Consider the following 22,550-nt stretch of genomic DNA (forward strand, 5'->3'; position numbering starts at 1 on the left):
TGCAGGGCTGCTCCCAGGAGGCCGTGGGATCCGGAGTGTGCAGGGGCCTCCCCCTCCCTTCCCTCCCCTTCCCTGCCTCATCGCCGAGGTGTCGCGTCTCCGAGCTGCCATTTTTGAACGCTGGGTGGCGAGCTCCACCCCACCCCCCGCGGGTCACTGATACCCCCGCGGCCACACTTAAAGGGGAACCGCGGAGAGTCCTTTGGGAGCGTTTTCTTGACCCTTCTCTGGGGCGTTGGCCATTCGAGCGTCGAGGAGACAGGATCGGGCCTTGGGGCCTTCGGTGTCTGGTCACCGGGACACAGCGTCCAGTCCGGGGAGGGTGATTTTGTCAGGATTTTGCTGGTGGGGGGGTCTTCGAGAAGGGCACTAACACCCACTCGATGGTCCTCCCCTTCGCTGACCCGCGGTGGCCTTTGAGGTCAAACCCTGGCGGCCGTAGCTTGGAGGTGGCTGAGCTGGTGCGGCCTGGTCTGGTATCAGATCTCCCCGTGACTGGTGAGCTTTGGGCAGAGATGGCAAAAGCAACGCTCAACTTATTCCAGAGCCCCCCCACCAACCCCCTCACCCCTCACCTGGAATATTTGGCTGACGTGGCGAGGGTTATTTTAAATTCTTTCTCGGGGATGTGGGTGTCGCTGGCTGGGCCCAGCATTTATTGCCCTCCCCTAATTGCCCCCTTGAGAAGGTGGTGGGTGAGCTGCCTTCTTGAGCCGCTGCAATCCCTGTGCTGTAGGTACACCCACCGTGCTATTAGGGAGGGAGTTCCAGGATTTGGACCCAGAGACAGTGAAGGAACGGCCGATATATTTCCCAAGTCAGGATGGTGAGTGGCTCGGAGGGGAACTTCCAGGTGGTGGTGTTCCCCATGTGTCTGCTGCCCTTGTCCTTCTAGATGGTAGCGGTCGTGGGTTTGGAAGGTGCTGTCTAAGGAGACTTGGTGAGTTGCTGCAGTGCATCTTGTAGATGGTACACACACTGCTGCTACTGTGTGTCAGTGGTGGAGGGAGTGAATGTTTGTGGATGGGGTGCCGATCAAGCGGGGCTGCTTTGTCCTGGATGGTGTCGAGTTTCTTGAGTGTTGTGGGAGCTGCACTCATCCAGGCAAGTGGGGAGTATTCCATCACACTCCTGACTTGTGCCTTGTAGATGGTGGACAGGCTTTGGGGAGTCAGGAGGTGAGTTACTCTCCGCAGGATTCCCAGCCGCTGACCTGCTCTTGTAGCCACAGTATTTATATGGCTGGTCCAGTTCAGTTTCTGGTCAATGGCATCCCCAAAATGATGATAGTGGAGGATTCTGGGTTTAGACAGGAGTTACTATGGGAGTGAATGGGAAGGGGTTTGGGTCCATTGGGATTGTGGACAGTGGGAGTGAATGGGAAGGGGTTTGGGTCCATTGGGATTGTGTACAGTGGGAGTGAACGGGAAGGGGTTTGGGTCCATTGGGATTGTGCACAGTGGGAGTGAACGGGAAGGGGTTTGGGTCCATTGGGATTGTGTACAGTGGGAGTGAATGGGAAGGGGTTTGGGTCCATTGGGATTGTGGACAGTGGGAGTGAATGGGAAGGGGTTTGGGTCCATTGGGATTGTGGACAGTGGGAGTGAATGGGAAGGGGTTTGGGTCCATTGGGATTGTGGACAGTGGGAGTGAATGCGAAGGGGTTTGGGTCTATTGGGATTGTGTACAGTGGGAGTGAACGGGAAGGGGTTTGGGTCCATTGGGATTGTGGACAGTGGGAGTGAACGGGAAGGGGTTTGGGTCCATTGGGATTGTGCACAGTGGGAGTGAACGGGAAGGGGTTTGGGTCCATTGGGATTGTGTACAGTGGGAGTGAATGGGAAGGGGTTTGGGTCCATTGGGATTGTGGACAGTGGGAGTGAATGGGAAGGGGTTTGGGTCCATTGGGATTGTGGACAGTGGGAGTGAATGGGAAGGGGTTTGGGTCTATTGGGATTGTGTACAGTGGGTGTGAATGGGAAGGCGTTTGGGTCCATTGGGATTGTGTACAGTGGGTGTGAATGGGAAGGGGTTTGGGTCCATTGGGATTGTGCACAGTGGGAGTGAACGGGAAGGGGTTTGGGTCCATTGGGATTGTGTACGGTGGGAGTGAACGGGAAGGGGTTTGGGTGCATTGGGATTGTGTACAGTGGGAGTGAACGGGAAGGGGTTTGGGTCTATTGGGATTGTGTACAGTGGGAGTGAACGGGAAGGGGTTTGGGTCCATTGGGATTGTGTACAGTGGGAGTGAACGGGAAGGGGTTTGGGTCCATTGGGATTGTGTACGGTGGGAGTGAACGGGAAGCGGTTTGGGTCCATTGGGATTGTGTACAGTGGGAGTGAACAGGAAGGGGTTTGGGTCCATTGGGATTGTGTACAGTGGGAGTGAACGGGAAGGGGTTTGGGTGCATTGGGATTGTGTACAGTGGGAGTGAACGGGAAGGGGTTTGGGTCCATTGGGATTGTGCACAGTGGGAGTGAACGGGAAGGGGTTTGGGTCCATTGGGATTGTGTACAGTGGGAGTGAACGGGAAGGGGTTTGGGTCCATTGGGATTGTGTACAGTGGGAGTGAACGGGAAGGGGTTTGGGTCCATTGGGATTGTGTACAGTGGGAGTGAACGGGAAGGGGTTTGGGTCCATTGGGATTGTGTACAGTGGGAGTGAACGGGAAGGGGTTTGGGTACATTGGGATTGTGTACAGTGGGAGTGAATGGGAAGGGGTTTGGGTACATTGGGATTGTGTACAGTGGGAGTGAATGGGAAGGGGTTTGGGTACATTGGGATTGTGTACAGTGGGAGTGAATGGGAAGGGGCTCTTTGCTTGGACTGTGTTTAACTAGGCGTTTGTACTGTGCTCTGTGGAGGTTGCTGTAGCTCAGGTGAGATTGGGTGAGCGAGGGTGGTTGAGGGTAAGCAATGCCTGATATTTCACATTGGTAAGACAGGAAATGAAGTTGGTGTTGTTGATGAAAGGACCTTTATCCTATTCCTGAAGGTGTTTGCTGTCTCTTCAGAGCCACGGTCTGGTGAGGAGAGTCTAAGCTGACTACAGAGAGATGGCTGTAAACCATCAGAATGTGGAGGAGCTGTATGAGTTCGGGGAAACACTCGGCAGGTGAGTACAGCAAAGGAGACTGAGGGCAGCTTTGATCCAGGTTACTTATGGAAATAAATTTAGGAGACAGTAGGAGGCCACTCGGCCCCTCTAACCTGCTCTGCTGTTCAGTAAGATCGTGGCTGATCTGATTGTAACCTCAACCCCACATTCCCACCGACCCCCGATAACCTTTCACCCCCTGGTTAATCAGGAATCTATCTCGCTATTCGAAGACTTTGCTTCCATCGCCTTTTGAGGAAGAGAGTTCCAGAGACTCTGAGTGAGAAAGATTCTCCTCATCTCTGTCTTCAATGAGCGACCCCCTTATTTTTAAACAGTGACCCCTAGTTCTAGATTCTCCCACAAGGGGAAACATCCTCTCCACATCCACCCTGTCCAAGGTCCCTCAGGATCTTAAAGGTTTCAATCAAGTTGCCTCTCACTCTTCTAAACTCCATTGGATACAGGCCTAGTCTGTCCGACCTTCCCTCATGAGACAACCCACCCATTCCTGGTATGAGTCTAGTAAACCTTCTCTGAACGGCTTCCAACGCATTTATATCAAAGGATAATGGCCAATGGATGTTTTAGCGAATGGGAAACGGTTTCCATTGGTGTTCCACAGGGCTCAGTGTTGGGACCCTTGCTGTTTGTTGTAAATATTCATGATTTGGACTTGATTGAAGCGGGTATGATTGGGGAATTTGGCTGCGTAGTTGATAGTGAAGAGGAGTTGTCGACTCCAGAGTGATGTCAATGGTTCGGGTGAATGGGCAGGCAATCGGCAAATGGGATTCAATCCGGGAAAGTTCGAGGGAATGCAGTTGGGGAGGGCAAACAAAGCAAGGGAATATTCAATAAACGGTAGGATGTTGAGAGGGGTTGAGGAAGTGAGAGGCCTCGGAGTGCGTGTCCACAGGTCTCTGAAGGTGGCCAGGACAGGTGGATAAGGAGGTAAAGAAAGCAGATGGAATGCTTTCCTTTATTGGGTGAGGTATTGAATACAAAAGCAGGGATGTAAATGCTGGAAGTGTATAAAACACTGGTTAGGCCACAGCTGGAATTTTGTGCCCAGTTCTGGTCACCACATTACAGGAAGGACATCATTGCCCTGGAGAGAGTGCAGAGATTTACAAGAATGTTACCAGGGCTTGAAAATCGCAGCGACGAGGAGAGATTGGATAGGCTGGGGCTGTTTTCCCTTGGGACAGAAGAAGCTGAGGGGTAACCTGATTGCTTCGAGGCCTCCATGCTAGGGCTCGCTCACTCTCTGACTCCCTCACACTTGCACCACCCCATTAGGGGCCCCGTGTGTTACAAGCAGCTTTACAACGATATGACACTCATCGTATCGAAAAAACCAGGAGTAGTCCCATAACTTAAATCCCCTGATCTGCATGGCCCTTCCACAGTGGTCAACCGCGTGCTGTACCTGTCCTGGGAGTGTTTGATGGGGACAGTGTAGAGGGAGCTTTACTCTGTATCTAACCCCGTGCTGTCCCTGTCCTGGGAGTGTTTGATGGGGACAGTGTAGAGGGAGATTTACTCTGTATCTAACCCCGTGCTGTACCTGTCCTGGGAGTGTTTGATGGGGACAGTGTAGAGGGAGCTTTACTCTGTATCTAACCCCGTGCTGTACCTGTCCTGGGAGTGTTTGATGGGGACAGTGTAGAGGGAGCTTTACTCTGTATCTAACCCCGTGCTGTACCTGCCCTGGGAGTGTTTGATGGGGACAGTGTAGAGGGAGTTTTACTCTGTATCTAACCCCATGCTGTACCTGTCCTGGGAGTGTTTGATGGGGACAGTGTAGAGGGAGCTTTACTCTGTATCTAACCCCGTGCTGTACCTGTCCTGGGAGTGTTTGATGGGGACAGTGTAGAGGGAGCTTTACTCTGTATCTAACCCCGTGCTGTACCTGTCCTGGGAGTGTTTGATGGGGACAGTGTAGGGGTTGGTTGATTTAGTCTGGTTCTGATCATGCCCTCTCTGTGCAGTGGTCACTTTGGGACTGTGAGGATGTGCTACACCAAGACCACTCGAGACCCCTTCGCTGCCAAGTTCATCAAACTGCGGAAGTCAAAGACCAGCCGGTGGGGTCTGGATCGGGAGCAGATTGACCGGGAGGTGAACATCCTGTCGCAGGTGCAACACCCCAATATCATTGAGCTGCACGATGTGTTCGCGGGCAGGACAGACATGGTCCTGATCATGGAACTGTGAGTACACACAGAGACCCTCCGACACTCTGACACTATCCCCTGAGTACACACAGAGACCCTCAGAGACTGTGAGGGGTGTGGGATATATCAGAGTGTTACAGTGAGGGGTGTGGGGTATATCAGAGTGTTACAGTGAGGGGTGTGGTCTATATCAGAGTGTTACAGTGAGGGGAGTGGGATATATCAGAGTGTTACAGTGAGGGGTGTGGTGTATATCAGTGTTACAGTGAGCGGTGTGGGGTATATCAGAGTGTTACAGTGAGGGGTGTGGGAGATATCAGAGTGTTACAGTGAGGGGTGTGGGGTATATCAGTGTTACAGTGAGGGGTGTCGGATATATCAGAGTGTTACAGTGAGGGGTGTGGGGTATATCAGTGTTACAGTGAGGGGTGTGGGATATATCAGAGTGTTACAGTGAGGGGTGTGGTGTATATCAGTGTTACAGTGAGGGGTGTGGGATATATCAGAGTGTTACAGTGAGGGGTGTGGGATTATCAGAGTGTTACAGTGAGGGGTGTGGTGTATATCAGTGTTACAGTGAGGGGTGTGGGATATATCAGAGTGTTACAGTGAGGGGTGTGGTGTATATCAGTGTTACAGTGAGGGGTGTGGGATATATCAGAGTGTTACAGTGAGGGGTGTGGGATTATCAGAGTGTTACAGTGAGGGGTGTGGGGTATATCAGAGTGCTACAGTGAGGGGTGTGGGGTATATCAGAGTGTTACAGTGAGGGGTGTGGGGTATATCAGAGTGTTACAGTGAGGGGTGTGGGGTATATCAGAGTGTTACAGTGAGGGGTGTAGGGTATATCAGAGTGTTACAGTGAGGGGTGTGGGGTATATCAGAGTGTTACAGTGAGGGGTGTGGGGTATATCAGAGTGTTTCAGTGAGGGGTGTGGGGTATATAGAGAGTGTTACAGTGAGGGGTGTGGGGTATATCAGAGTGTTACAGTGAGGGGTGTGGGGTATATCAGAGTGTTACAGTGAGGGGTGTGGGATATATCAGAGTGTTACAGTGAGGGGTGTGGGGTATATCAGAGTGTTACAGTGAGGGGTGTGGGGTATATCAGAGTGTTACAGTGAGGGGTGTAGGGTATATCAGAGTGTTACAGTGAGGGGTGTGGGGTATATCAGAGTGTTACAGTGAGGGGTGTGGGGTATATCAGAGTGTTTCAGTGAGGGGTGTGGGGTATATAGAGAGTGTTACAGTGAGGGGTGTGGGGTATATCAGAGTGTTTCAGTGAGGGGTGTGGGGTGTATCAGAGAGTGTTACAGTGAGGGGTGTGGGGTATATCAGAGTGTTACAGTGAGGGGTGAAGGGTATATCAGTGTGTTACAGTGAGGGGTGTGGGATATATCAGAGTGTTACAGTGAGGGGTGTGGGGTATATCAGAGTGTTTCAGTGAGGGGTGTGGGGTATATCGGAGTGTTACAGTGAGGGGTGTGGGGTATATCAGAGTGTTACAGTGAGGGGTGTGGGGTATATCAGTGTGTTACAGTGAGGGGTGTGGGATATATCAGAGTGTTTCAGTGAGGGGTGTGGGGTATATCAGAGAGTGTTACAGTGAGGGGTGTGGGGTATATCAGAGTGTTACAGTGAGGGGTGTGGGGTATATCAGAGAGTGTTACAGTGAGGAGTGTGGGATATATCAGAGTGTTACAGTAAGGGGTGTGGGGTATATCAGAATGTTACAGTGAGGGGTGTGAGGTATATCAGAGTGTTACAGTGTGGGGTATATCAGAGTGTTACTGTGAGGGGTGTGGGGTATATCAGAGTGTTACAGTGAGGGGTGTGGGGTATATCAGAGTGTTACAGTGAGGGGTGTGGGGTATATCAGAGTGTTACAGTGAGGGGTGTGAGGTATATCAGAGTGCTACAGTGAGGGGTGTGAGGTATATCAGAGTGTTACAGTGTGGGGTATATCAGAGTGTTACAGTGAGGGGTGTGGGGTACATCAGAGTGTTACAGTGAGGGGTGTGGGGTATATCAGAGTGTTACAGTGAGGGGTGTGGGGTATATCAGAGTGTTACAGTGAGGGGTGTGAGGTATATCAGAGTGTTACAGTGAGGGGTGTGAGGTATATCAGAGTATTACAGTGAGGGGTGTGGGGTATATCAGAGTGTTACAGTGAGGGGTGTGGGATATATCAGAGTGTTACAGTGAGGGGTGTGGAGTATATCAGAGTGTTACAGTGAGGGGTGTGGGATATATCAGAGTGTTACAGTGAGGGGTGTGGGATATATCAGAGTGGTACAGTGAGGGGTGTGGGATATATCAGAGTGTTACAGTGAGGGGTGTGGAGTATATCAGAGTGGTACAGTGAGGGGTGTGGGATATATCAGAGTGTCGGAAGGTCAGTACTGAGGGAGCGCCGCACTGTCGGAGGGTCTGTGCTGAGGGAGTGCCGCACTGTCGGAGGGTCAGTACTGAGGGAGATCCGCACTGTCGGAGGGTCAGTACTGAGGGAGCGCTGCACTGTCGGAGGGTCAGTACTAAGGGAGCGCCGCACTGTCGGAGGGTCAGTACTGAGGGAGCGCTGCACTGTCGGAGGGTCAGTACTGAGGGAGCGCCGCACTGTCGGAGGGTCAGTACTGAGGGAGTGCCGCACTGTCGGAGGGTCACTGCTGAGGGAGCGCCGCACGGTCGGAGGGTCAGTACTGAGGGAGCGCCGCATTGTCGGAGGTTCAGTACTGGGGTGGGGGAGTCTGTCTGGTGTCCGGGGACCCCAGATTTATCCCTCAACCAGCATCACTGGGTCACCAGCACATTGCTGTTGGTGGGATCTTGCTGTGCGCAAGCTGGCATTCTCCGCATTCCAACGGCGAGGTCCCTTCAGGTGAAGCAGGTCATTGGCTGCCAGGCTGTGTTGTCCTGAGGGTGGGGACCGTTCTCTCGCTTAGTGCTGCTGGCTGGGAACAGACCGATAACTTGGCCGGGATCCCCAGGGATTGTCCGATGGTTCCTCACAATGTGAGGCGCCGGGAATTCTGGCTGCGTCTGCCCAGTGTAAACAGTGTAAACCAGGAGTCGTGTGCACTGTCAGGCATCTGGGTCCGATTGTTATTCAGCCCTGGTGCTGGTCCCTCTGTGCGGGGAACAGAAACCTTCAACTAAACAAGGAGAGAGATTTTCTAGTGAGTCATGATGTGAAACAACATTATTTAAAGATTCAGCCTCAGGTCCTTTCAACCTCCCCATTGCGCATGCCGGAGCCTGAAACTGAGTTATACTGCTGATGGCGAGCTCCCACCTGTTCCGACTCCAACTCCCAGGTACCCCCAGTCCGAGCACACCCAACCCCGCCCACTACCACCCTCTCCCCCGACCTGACAACCCTGCCCAGATCACCCTCTTCAGTTCCTGCCACTCTAAGGGAGCGCCGCACTGTCGGAGGGTCAGTACTGAGGGAGTGCTGCACTGTCGGAGGGTCAGTACTGAGGGAGCGCCGCACTGTCGGAGGGTCAGTACTGAGGGAGCGCCGCACTGTCGGAGGGTCAGTACTGAGGGAGCGCCGCACTGTGGGAGGGTCAGTACTGAGGGAGCGCCGCACTGTCGGAGGGTCAGTACTGAGGGAGCGCCGCACTGTCGGAGGGTCAGTACTGAGGGAGCGCTGCACTTTCGGAGGGTCAGTACTGAGGGAGAGTTGCACTGTCGGAGGGTCAGTACTGAGGGAGCGCCGCAATGTCGGATGGTCAGTGCTGAGGGAGTGCCGCACTGTCGGAGGGTCAGTACTGAGGGAGTGCCGCACTGTCGGAGGGTCAGTACTGAGGGAGTGCCGCACTGTCGGAGGGTCAGTACTGAGGGAGGGTAAAGTGAGGGTAAAACGAGGACGCAGCAAACTGGCGACGAGGACGTGACAAACTGGCAACGAGGGATAAGCGATGATAGAAGGCAGATGCCACGAACTAGCGTCCAGGGCAAAATCACTTAACGAAAGAAATCGAGAGCGACGGAATCTGGCTGGACCTCGCATGCTGGTTGCAAGTGGGATTTCCGATTCGCGGAAGGGTCGATCCTCTCGATCCAGTCACGGACGATTGGTCTCGCTACGCCCTGTGCTATTTCCAAGTGAGCGACTTTACGGGGGAAGAGAAGAGGCGAGCGATCCTCTTATCTGCACGTGGGAATTAAAAACCTATTCAAAGTTTGACGGGCACCCAGTGCCCCGGATTGGAAAAGTTTTGATGAATCGGTGGACCTTGCGAAGGGTCCATTACCGGCCAAAGCCCTCAGTAACGATGCAACATTTCAAGTCTAATTCAAGGAATAGACCCCCGGTGAGGAGACATTTGCATGTTGTGCGGCAAGTTTGAAGCAGTTAATAGAACATCGCGAGTTTGGGACGTCTGTAAGCGACACGCCCAGAGATCGTTTGGTGTGCGACGCGAATGAGGACATGGTTCAGAAGAGATTACTGTCCCAAACAAATTCGGATGTTAAGGAGTCGCTAGAGAAAGCGCTGGCCACGGAGAGCGCAGTAAGGGATTTGAAAGCCATACAGGGAGCGCAAAACGGCGCCGTCCTCCACGTTGGGTGGGAAGATCCAGACGAAAAGGGTGTGAAAATGCAAGGCTGTGCCGAAGACCGGGAAACAGCAGAAAAATAAAAAGGAATGACTTAGCAGTGAAAACTAGGAATGATCGCGACAGAGGCAGAAGCAGACACCCTCATAACGATCGGCAGTTTTTTAAAAAAGGAGCGTTTTTGTTGTCATCGAAATGGACGCCTAATGAGGCAGTGCGGGGAAAAGAATCAGGCAGACTTTTAAACCCAAAAATAACCTGTGAGATCTACAACGTAGAAGAGCCGGAAGTAACAGATTCAGGTATTTATTCATTATTTAATTGGAAGTTTGGGAAGACGGAAGCGATATATGTAACAGTGAAGGTAAATGGAAGGCCTATTAGACTGGAATTGGAGACAGGAGCTTCCTCTACAGTGATTGGCGAAGACACCTTCAAACATCAATTAAATTTAGAGGAAACTGATGCCAAGTTAAAAACGTACACCGGTGAAGACATCCAGGTCAAAGGCGTAAGCAGAGTAACCTGTCCACTATGGAAGCCCATCAGTAACATTCCCCTTGATGGCGGGGGGTATCAGGCAAGGGGCCAAGCCCCCCTGGGACGAAACTGGCTAAAGGAGATTAAGTTAGAATGGGTCGAAATTTCCCAGCTGAGAGCGAGAGGGTTATTGGAGCGACCACAAAAATACGTCTCAGTCTTCAAGGACGAGCTTGGGAGGACCCACGGGTTTCAAACAAATATTCATGTGGATCCAGAGGCAAACCCCCCCCGATTCACCAAGGCAAGACCAGCACCTTATGCACCTCGGGATCAGGTCGACATCCAACTGGACAGATTGGAGCAACTGGGCGTTATACAACCTGTGCTGTTCTCAGGATGGGCAGCGCCGATAGTCCCCATCCTCAAACCCGATCAAAGGGTCCGTGCAGGTTCCAAGCGAGGGAGGTAATCTATCTGGGTCACCGGGTAGATTGACAGGGTCTCCACCCGGTTGAGGAGCAAGTGAGAGACATAAGAGAGGCACCTGCTCCAAAGAACGTCTCCGAGCTCAAATCATTCCCAGGAATGATCAACTATTATGGGCAGTTCTTACCCAATTTGTCTACAGTGTTGACCCCCCCTGCATTCTCTACTCAAACAGGACCAACGTTGGTCTTGGGAGGTCCCCCAGACAGAAGCTTTCATAAAGGGGAAACAATTGCTGCACTCGTCCAATTTATTGGTCCATTATGACCAGAGGAAAGAATTGGTGTTGACATGTGACGCATCTCCCTACGGAGTGAGAGCGGTGCTCTCCCATCGGATAGACGATGGCTCAGAACGGTCTATAGGACACATATCAAGAACGCTCACCACAGCGGATAAGGGATACTCACAGATAGAGGAAGAAGGCCAAGAGATTTCACCAGTACCTACACGGCCGTCATTTCACTATCGTTTCAGACCACAAACCATCGCTAGGATTGTTTAGTGAGGACAAGGCCATACTGCCCATAGCCTCAGCAAGAATACAACGATGGGCCTTAATCCTGGCAGCATAGAAATACACTTTCGTACATGGGTCTGGAAATCAACTCGCAAACTCCGACACCCTTAGTCGTTTGCCTTTATAAGAAAATGATCAGCACGTCCCAGTTCCACAGGGACTTGTTTTGAGGTTAAATTTCTTAGATTCCTCTCCGGTATACGCTCGACAGATCAGAGACTGGACAAGTCGGGACCCAGTCCTATCTCAGGCACGAGAACAAGTGCTTCAGGGTTGGTCACAGGAGCCGGTATCTGATGGAATGAAACCCGTCCTTCAACAGGAGGCCTGAAATAACCAGTCAGGATGGCATCTTATTGTGGGGGGCACGAGTGATAGTTCCTCCAAAGGGAAGGGAGACACTTTTAACCGATCTACACAGAGCCCATCCAGGAATTTCCCGAATGAAGACCATAGCACACAGCTATCTATGGTGGCCTGGGATGGATGGTGAAATAGAGAGTTTAGTAAAGCACTGGGTTAACAATAGTTATCAGTGACAGCTCCATTACACCCATGGGAGTGACCAGGTAAACCCTGGGTGCGGTTACACATTGTTCTCAGGAAAGGTCCCACACAATCAATGTTTCTGCTCATTGTCGATCCCATTCAGAATGGTCGGACGTTTACAAGGTGAAGTCACCAACAACAGCCGCTACAATGGAGAAACTACCTCAGAGTTTTGCCATTCAGGGACTACCAGAAGTAGTCGTTTCCGATAACCGCACGGCATTTACTGAGTGCTGAGTTTCAACGGTTTATCAGCCTCAACGGTATCCCTCCTGTGAAAACTGCACCGGACCCACCCTCCCTCACACGGACTGGCCGAAAGGGAGGTTCAAACATTCAGGACAGGCATGGAAAAGCTAACTGGACGTTCCTTGGCAACCAAGCGAGCTGGCTTTCTCTTACATTACAGGACCACCCCTCACACAACAACAGGTGTCCGGAGTTATGGGTGAAACGCTGTCTCCGGACGAGATTGAGATTAATAATGCCGGATTTAGAGGGGAAGGTGGAGTCAGAGAAGCCAGAAAACCAGACACGACTGGCGTAGTCGGGAGAGGAGATTGACCGTGGGAGAGCCGGTATAGGTGACAAACTTCGGGGAAGGACCAAAGTGGTTACCGGGTGGAATAAGTGCGGTGACTGGACCTCTATCTGACCACGTGGAGGGGGGAAGGATGGATCATCTTAAACACGTGACCATTTAAGGAAGAGAGAAATCACCAAGATTTGGTTCCACCAGCGGAACCATGAGCGGGTCTGCGTTTCCTGTTGAGGGAACCCAGCCCAGTACAGATGTGTCTGTTGTGCCTGCAGGAGTTGAGGAGAGAGGTTTGTTTGCAGGAACCTACTGAAGCACCTGATGTTCAGAAAAGGAGGTTCCTTACGAAACACCTGAAGTTGGAGAGCTGAGACGTTCTACACACATAAGGAAACCCCCGAGAAAATCTCAACTTCTAAATTACGCATCTGCGTAAATAATTTTTGCTATTTTGAGAAAATTGTACTTGTAAAATATGTTTCCCAGTAAAGCGGGTGGGATGTGGTAATTATGGTTTTCTCTCCAACATTTCCCAACCTCTCACCATTTAAGAAATACTCTGCCTTTCTGTTTTTTCTACCAAACTGGATAACTTCACATTTATTCACGTTATATTCTACTTGCCCACTCACTTAGCCTGCCCAAATCCCCTTGAAGCCTCCTCACAACTCACACTCCCACCTAGTTTTGTGTCATCGGCAAATTTTGAAATATTATATTTGGTCCCCCACATCCAAGTCATTGATATGGATCGTGAACATCTCTGGCCCCAGCACTGGTCCTTGTGGTACCTCACTAATAACAGCCCACCATCCTGAGAATGGCCCGTTTATTCCTACTCTCTGTCTTCTGTCTGTTAACCAATCCTCCAATCCATGCCACGGTATTACCCCTCAATCCCACGCACTCTAATTTTGTCTCCTAACCTCCACCGTGAGTGGGGACCTTATCGAAAGCCTCCTGGAAATCCAAAGGCAGCACATCCACTGGTCCTCCTTTATCACTGCTCCAAGTGACATCCTCACAAAACCCCAACAGGTTTGTCAAACATGACTTCCCTCTCGTAAGTCCAAACTTATCACTTTCTCTAAGTGTCCAGTTCACTCTGAATGTTTTGAGAACTCGTTGGAAAGCATGAAGTAATTTTACAGGAAACAGCCCAAGCTTTGTCAACAGAGAGTTAACAAAGACGTTGAATCTTTATAAATCCACGGTTAGGCGCTGGCTGGAGGGAAGAGTCCAATCCTGGGATAGGTCAGGGTGAGAGTCTGGTTGTCGTGGCTTAATGACCACAGATCCAGCTTCATAGCCACACAGCAGGCGTCATCCCAGAGCCCAACGTGGGGCCTTGGGGCATTAACTGGACCGGGGGAATGTGTCAGGGGTCAGAGGTGGAATGTCAGAGGTCGGAGTGAGGGTGTCAGGGCCCAAAGGGAGAGTGTCAGGGGTCAGAGGTTGGAATGTCAGGGGTCAGAGGGAGAGTGTGAGGGGTCAAAGGGAGAGCGTGAGGGGCCAGAGGTAGACTGTCCGGGGTCGGAGGGAGAGTGTCAGGGGTCAGAGGTGGAATGTCAGAGGTCGGAGTGAGAGTGTCAGGGCCCAAAGGGAGAGTGTCAGGGGTCAGAGGTTGGAATGTCAGGGGTCAGAGGGAGAGTGTGAGGGGTCAAAGGGAGAGTGTGAGGGGTCAGAGGTAGACTGTCCGGGGTCGGAGGGAGAGTGTCAGGGGTCAGAGGTAGACTGTCAGAGGTCGGAAGGAGAGTGTGAGGGGTGAGAGGCCGGAGGGAGAGTGTCAGGGGTCAGAGGTAGACTGTCCGAGGTCGGAGGTAGAGTGTCAGGGGTCAGAGGTAGACTGTCTGAGACCAGAGGGAGACGGTCAGGGGTCAGTGGAGTGTCAGAGGTTGGCGGGAGAATGCCTGGGGTCAGAGGTTGAGCATCAGAGGTCGGAAGGAGTACGTCAGGGGTCCAAGGGAGAGTGTCAGGGGTTAGAGATAAAGTATCAGAGGTCAGAGGGAGAGTGTCGGGGTCAGAGGCGAAGTGTCGGAGGTGGAAGGGAGAGCGCCAGAGGACAGAGGGTGGGGAGTGAATTGGGGTCAGAGGTCGGAGGGCAGGGAGTGAGAGTCAGCATCTCCATCTCCCCTTTTCCCCTGGCCTTGCTCCCTCTCTCCCCTCTCCCTCTCTCTCCAGCCTCGGGGATACAATCTCCTGCCCGGTCCTCTCTCACTGCCTCTCTCTCCCTCTCTGCGACAGGGTTTCGGGCGGAGAGCTGTTTGACTACGTGGCCGAGAAGGAGAGTCTGAGTGAAGAGCAGGCCATGGAGTTCATCCAGCAGATCCTACAGGCGCTGGGCTACCTACACAGCAAGAGCATCGCTCACCTGGACCTGAAGGTAGAGACTCGCTGTCCACCAGCGTCGGTCTCACCGCCAAGCCACCGGCCGGAGAATCCACACCCCCAACGCGCCTCCGCTCGAGTGTTGAATCTCCGTCAAGAGCCTTCGGGCTTTGGGGGGGGTTCGAGTCTATCACTGTCGGCTGACCAGACGCTGAGCCTCGCCCAAGCAGCCCACGGTTTGTGACCACCCCCACCTCGTGTTCCAGGCGTGTGGATTCACACGCCTGACCCATTCCCAGTCCCACGCCCACCCACACGGACGATCACGCCCCCCTCCCACGCCGACAACTCATGGACCTGTTAGTCCACCCCGGGTTACCGGAGTTTACACACAAGAGGGTTAAGGCAGACAGACCGGCTGGTTAGGGCCTCGGCCGGAGTAGTGTGGAACATTCCGGGCCCCCCGCCTCGGGGAGAAGCCGTCGAGGCCTCAGAAAGGGTTCGGAGGAGGTACCAGGGATGAGGGACTTCAGTTTTGAGGGGAGGTTCAGAAACTTTAGGACTGTCCACCTGAGAGGTTAAGAGGCGACCACCTCGAGGTTTCAGAACGATGAGGGAGGGTTTTTTTAGAGAGGGAGGGGAACCGGGTAAACCTCCGGCCAATGGGTCGATCACTCGAGGCGAGGGGTTTAGAAGCGTTGATAAAAGATCATGAGGGGGAGATGAGGGGAGAGGTTTTCACTTGGAGGGTGAGGGAACTCTCGAGGTGAATAGGTGCTGGGGTTGGACGGGGACTGAGGGACATCGAGGGTCATAGACTAGAAAAGGAGGAGGTAGGGGACTGAACAGGACTCAGAGCCACCACCCTCACACCCTCACACACTCACCCTCACACTCTCACCCTCACACACTCACACCCTCACACCCTCACACCCTCACACACTCACCCTCACACACTCACCCTCACACACTCACCCTCACACTCTCACCCTCACCCTCACACCCTCACCCTCACCACCTCACACTCACACCCTCACCCTCACACCCTCACCCTCACACCCTCACACCCTCACCCTCACCCTCACCCTCACACCCTCACACCCTCACCCTCACACCCTCACACCCTCACACTCACACCCTCACACTCACACACTCACACCCTCACCCTCACACCCTCACCCTCACCCTCACCTCCTCACACCCTCACCCTCACACCCTCACCCTCACACCCTCACCTTCACACACTCACACCCTTACCCCCTCACACCCTCACCCTCACACCCTCAGCCTCACACCCTCACCCTCACACCCTCAACCTCACACCCTCACCCTCACACCCTCACACTCACACCCTCACCCTCACACTCTCACACTCACACCCTCACACCCTCACCCCCTCACCCTCACACCCTCACACTCACACCCTCACACTCACACCCTCACCCTCACATCATCACACCCTCACACACTCACACCATCACCACCTCACCCTCACACACTCAAACTCACATCCTCACCCTCACACACTCACACCCTCACCACCTCACGCTCACACCCTCACACTCACCCTTACACCCTCACACCCTCACACTCACCCTTACACCCTCACACCCTCACCCTCACACCCTCACCCTCACACCCTCACCCTCACACACACACCCTCACCCTCACACCCTCACCCTCACACCCTCACCCTCACACCCTCAAACCCTCACCCTCACACCCTCACCCTCACCCTCACCCCCTCACACCCTCACCCTCACACCCTCACCCTCACACCCTCACCCTCACCCCCTCACCCTCACACCCTCACCCTCACACTCACACCCTCACGTACTCACCCTCACACCCTCACACTCACACCCTCACACAGTCACACCCTCGCCTTCATACGCTCACCCCCTCACCCTCACCCCCTCACCCTCACACACTCACACCCTCACCCTCATACACTCACACCCTCACCCTCACCCTTACACACTCACACCCTCACACTCACACACTCACATCCTCACCCTCATACACTCACACCCTCACCCTCACCCTTACACACTCACACCCTCACACTCACCCCCTCACCCTCACCCACTCACCCTCACACACTCACACCCTCACCCTCATACACTCACACCCTCACCCTCACCCTTACACACTCACACCCTCACACTCACACCCTCACCCTCACACCATCACCCTCACACCCTCACACCCCTCACACCCTCACACCCTCACCCTCACACCCTCACCCTCACACCCTCACACCCTCACCCTCACACCCTCACCCTCACACACACACCCTCACACACTCACACCCTTATCCTCACACCCTCGCACTCACACCCTCACCCCCTCATACTCACACACTCACCCTCACCCTCACACACTCACACCCTCACCCTCACACCCTCACGTGCTCACCCTCACACCCTCACACTCACACCCTCACGCAGTCACACCCTCACCTTCATACGCTCACCCCCTCACCCTCACACCCTCACCCTCACACACTCACACCCTCACCCTCATACACTCACACCCTCACCCTCACCCTTACACACTCACACCCTCACACACTCACACCCTCACCCTCATACACTCACACCCTCACCCTCACCCTTACACACTCACACCCTCACACACACACTCACACCCTCACACACTCACACCCTCACCCTCAGACCCACCCTCACCCCCTCACCCTCACACACTCACACCCTCACCCTCTCACACTCTCACACCCACACCCTCACACACTCACACCCTCACCCTCACACGCTCACCCTCACACACTCACCCTCACACACTCACACACTCATCCTCACACACTCACCCTCACACGCTCACACCCTCACACCTTCACCCTCACACACACACACACACACCCTCAAACTCACACTCACACTCACTCACTCACACAGTCTCACACATACACACTCACAGCCTGACTGACCCTCAGAAATTCACACTAACACAATGTTCACAATTACACACACACTTGAATATTCACACTCTGAAACAATCCTCCTCCCTTTTCCACACACTCGTACACTCACATTCTCACACTTCTATCTCTGTACCCACGCCCGCGCTCACACTCATACAGACTATAGCGGCAACCTTTCCACACACCAGCCTCTTTAAACACTCGGTCGTGGGCTGTGTATCCCCAGAGGGATAGACTCGCACTGGGAGACAGTCCGGAGAAGGTTCACTGGGGCTGATTCCTGGGATGAAGGGGGTTTGTCTTATGAGGAAAGGTTGGGCCCTGTACCCATTGGAGTTTAGAAGAATGAGAGGGGATCTTATTGAAACATATAAGATTCTGAGGGGGGGGTTTGACAGGGTGGATGCTGGGAGGATGTTTCCCCCTCGTGGGGGAATCTAGAACGAGGAGGGGGGCACGGTTCAGAATAAGGGGTCTCCCATTGAAGACGGAGATGAGGAGGAATTTCTTCCCTCAGAGGGTGGTCAGTCTGTGGAATTCTCTCCCCCCCACCCCCAGAGAGCAGTGGGGGCCGGGTCACTGAATATATTCAAGGCCGAGTTAGAGAGATTTCTGATCGACCGGGGGGGGGTCAAGGGTTAAGGAGGGGGACAGGCAGGAAAGTGGAGTTAAGGCCACAACCAGATCAGCCTTGAACTTATAGAATGGAGCAGGATGGAGGGGCCGAATGGCCTCCTCCTGCTCCTAACTCTTTAAAGGGGGCATTAGTGACCCAGATGGGGGTTTTTATGACAATCGATGATGGTCGTCATGGTCACCGTCACTGAGACTCGCTTTATATTCCCAGATTTATTAATCGGATTTAAATCCCACCCGCGGCCCCGGGGGAGGGTTTGAACCCGTGTCTCTGGCTCATTAGTAACATTACCGCTATCCGAGCGTCCCTGTGACGTGCTGCCAGGCCCCGGCACTTCACCAGACACACTCACCGCCACCCACACACCCACCCTGACCCACCCCCCCCCCACCCTCTCTACCCCCCCGGACAGAAACCTGCTCCCCTGGGGAGGGATCCAGCTGGGCGATGCCCCTGCTAGCCGAATAACTGCTAGCGGAGGAGGTTCGGAGCCGGGAGGCCGGGGGGGTGGTGGTGGGGGGGGGGGGGGGGGAGTCCCACGGCCAGTGGGGGTCCTTCAGCGCCCACTCCCCACGTGGCATCAGATTTGGGCGGAGGTGCTGAGGGGGGAGAGGGGAGTGAGGGGGAGAGGGGGGGGAGAGGGGATTGAGGGGGAGAGGGGATTGAGGGGGAGAGGGGAGTGAGGGGGAGAGGGGGGGGAGAGGGGATTGAGGGGGAGAGGGGGGGAGGGGATTGAGGGGGAGAGGGGAGTGAGGGGGAGAGGGGGGGGGAGAGGGGATTGAGGGGGAGAGGGGAGTGAGGGGGAGAGGGGGGGAGGGGATTGAGGGGGAGAGGGGAGTGAGGGGGAGAGGGGGGGGGAGAGGGGATTGAGGGGGAGAGGGGAGTGAGGGGGAGAGGGGGGGAGGGGATTGAGGGGGAGAGGGGAGTGAGGGGGAGGGGGGGGAGAGGGGATTGAAGGGGAGAGGGGAGTGAGGGGGAGGGGGGGATTGAGGGGGAGAGGGGACTGAGGGGGAGAGGGGGGGAGAGGGGGTTGAAGGGGAGAGGGGAGTGAGGGGGAGAGGGGATTGAGGGGGAGAGGGGAGTGAGGGGGGAGAGGGGGGAAGGGGAGTGAGGGGGAGAGGGGGGGAGGGTATTGAGGGGGGATTGAGGGGGAGAGGGGAGTGAGGGGGAGAGGGGGGGAGGGGAGTGAGGGGGAGAGGGGGGAGAGGGGATTGAGGGGGGATTGAGGGGGAGAGGGGAGTGAGGGGGAGGAGGGGGAGAGGGGAGTGAGGGGGAGAGGGGGGGAGAGGGGATTGAAGGGGAGAGGGGAGTGAGGGGGAGGGGGGGGATTGAGGGGGAGAGGGGAGTGAGGGGGAGAGGGGGGGAGAGGGGATTGAGGGGGAGAGGGGAGTGAGGGGGAGAGGGGGGGAGGGGATTGAGGGGGAGAGGGGAGTGAGGGGGAGAGGGGGGAGAGGGGATTGAAGGGGAGAGGGGAGTAAGGGGGGGTGGGATTGAGGGGGAGAGGGGGAGTGAGGGGGAGAGGGGGGGAGGGGATTGAGGGGGAGAGGGGAGTGAGGGGGAGAGGGGGGAGAGGGGATTGAAGGGGAGAGGGGAGTGAGGGGGAGGGGGGGATTGAGGGGGAGAGGGGAGTGGGGGTGAGAGGGGATTGAGGGTGAGAGGGGAGTGGGGGGGAGAGGGGATTGAGGGGGAGGTGGTACTGAGGGGGAGAGGGGATTGAGGAGAGGGGTACTGAGGGGGAGGGGTTGTGCTCTCTGACCTTACGCTGACCTGCAGTAGCAAGCTCAGCTGTGATGCCCCAGAAAGTCAAATAGCTCGCTGACACCCTGCCGGACACACGAGCGAGATAGGCATTGGATACGAGATTCCAAAGGGGGAGGGTGGGTACAGCGAGGGGTGCAATCTGGGGAGTGGATAGTCCTCGTGTGGGTCACTCCCTCTCTCTCTCTCTCTCCCTCCAGCCGGAGAACATCATGCTTCGAGACAAAGAGGCCCCCAAACCCCACATCAAACTCATCGACTTTGGCCTTGCCCAGAAGATTGAGCCAGGAGCTGAGTTCAGGAGCCTGTGCGGAACCCCCCAGTACATCGGTAAGTGCGGCCGCAGCTGCTACTGCTGCCGGGGACATGGGCGGTGACAGAGACTCACAGGTCACTCAGGGAGTCAGGTCTGCTGTGCACACACACAGTGTACACACACTTATACACACACGGTGTACACACACTTACACACACACGGTGTACACACACTTATACACACACAGTGTACACACACTTTTACACACACAGTGTACACACACTTATACACACACACAGAGTACACACACTTATACACACACAGTGTACACACACTTATACACACACAGTGTACACACACTTATACACACACGGTGTACACACACTTATACACACACAGTGTACACACACTTATACACACACGGTGTACACACACTTATACACACACACAGAGTACACACACTTATACACACACAGTGTACACACACTTATACACACACAGTGTACACACACTTATACACACACAGTGTACACACACTTATACACACACAGTGTACACACACTTATACACACACAGAGTACACACACTTATACACACACAGTGTACACACACTTATACACACACAGTGTACACACACTTATACACACACGGTGTACACACACTTATACACACACGGTGTACACACACTTTTACACACACAGTGTACACACACTTATACACACACAGTGTACACACACTTATACACACACAGTGTACACACACTTTTACACACACAGTGTACACACACTTATACACACACAGCGTACACACACTTATACACACACAGTGTACACACACTTTTACACACACAGTGTACACACACTTATACACACACAGCGTACACACACTTTTACACACACAATGTACACACACTTATACACACACAGTGTACACACACTTTTACACACACAGTGTACACACACTTATACACACACAGCGTACACACACTTTTACACACACAGTGTACACACACTTATACACACAGTGTACACACACTTTTACAGACACAAGAGGGGGAGTGAGGATCTGTGTTGGGGGTGGGGGTGACGCTCTGTGTTGGGGGTGGGGGGTGAGGGTCTGTGGTGGGGGTGGGGGTGAGGGTCTGTGTTGGGGGTGGGAGAGAGGGTCTGTGTTGGGGGTGGGGGGTGAGGGTCTGTGTTGGGGGTGGGGGTGAGGGTCTGTGTTGGGAGTGAGGGTCTGTGTTGGGGGTGGGGGTGAGGGTCTGTGATCGGGGTGGGGGTGAGGGTCTTTGTTGGGGGTGGGAGTGAGGGTCTGTGTTGGGGGTGGAGGTGTGGGTCTGTGTTGGGGGTGGGTGTGAGGGTCTGTGTTGGGGGTGGGGGTGAGGGTCTGTGTTGGGGGTGGGGGTGAGGGTCTGTGTTGGGGGTGGGGGTGAGGGTCTGTGTTGGGGGTGGGGGTGAGGGTCTGTGTTGGGGGTGGGGGTGAGGGTCTGTGTTGGGGGTGGGAGAGAGGGTCTGTGTTGGGGGTGGGGGTGAGGGTCTGTGTTGGGGGTGGGGGTGAGGGTCTGTGTTGGGGGTGGGGGTGAGGGTCTGTGTTGGGGGTGGGTGTGAGGGTCTGTGTTGGGGGTGGGGGTGAGGGTCTGTGTTGGGGGTGGGGGTGAGGGTCTGTGTTGGGGGTGGGGGTGAGGGTCTGTGTTGGGGGTGGGGGTGAGGGTCTGTGTTGGGGGTGGGGGTGAGGGTCTGTGTTGGGGGTGGGGGTGAGGGTCTGTGTTGGGGGTGGGGGTGAGGGTCTGTGTTGGGGGTGGGGGTGGGGGTCTGTGTTTTGCTGTGAAAATCTTCACCATCTTTTCTCTTTTCAGCTCCTGAAATCATCAACTATGAGCCCCTGGGACCACCAGCCGACATGTGGTGAGTTTATAGATACCAGACAGGGTCCAGACATACAGCAGACACCAGACTGGGTCCAGAAATACACCAGTCACCAGGCAGACACCAGACAGGATCCAGACATACACCAGACACCAGACAGGATCCAGACAGACACCAGACGGGGACCAGACATACACCAGACACCAGGCAGACACCAGACAGGGTCCAGAAATACACCAGACACCATACAGGGTCCAGACATACACCAGACAGGGTCCAGACAGACACCAGACAGGGACCGGATGGGGTTCAGACATGAGACAGATGGACACCAGACAGGGATGA

At 54.4% G+C, this 22,550-nt stretch overlaps 1 protein-coding gene across 1 annotated transcript; it reads left to right on the forward strand.

Annotated features, from left to right (window-relative positions):
• Window positions 1–2,994: 2,994 nt before the first annotated feature.
• Window positions 2,995–22,248, forward strand: LOC144677860 (death-associated protein kinase 2-like). The gene is made up of 5 exons (XM_078537861.1): window positions 2,995–3,116; window positions 5,093–5,314; window positions 14,662–14,800; window positions 20,285–20,414; window positions 22,196–22,248. The coding sequence occupies exons 1-5, from the start codon at window positions 3,058–3,060 to the stop codon at window positions 22,246–22,248; spliced, it is 603 nt and encodes a 200-aa protein (XP_078393987.1). The 5' UTR covers window positions 2,995–3,057.
• Window positions 22,249–22,550: the final 302 nt, after the last annotated feature.

Source organism: Cetorhinus maximus, unplaced genomic scaffold (genome assembly GCF_964194155.1).
Source record: "Cetorhinus maximus unplaced genomic scaffold, sCetMax3.hap1.1 HAP1_SCAFFOLD_3189, whole genome shotgun sequence".
NCBI classification, from domain to species: domain Eukaryota; kingdom Metazoa; phylum Chordata; class Chondrichthyes; order Lamniformes; family Cetorhinidae; genus Cetorhinus; species Cetorhinus maximus.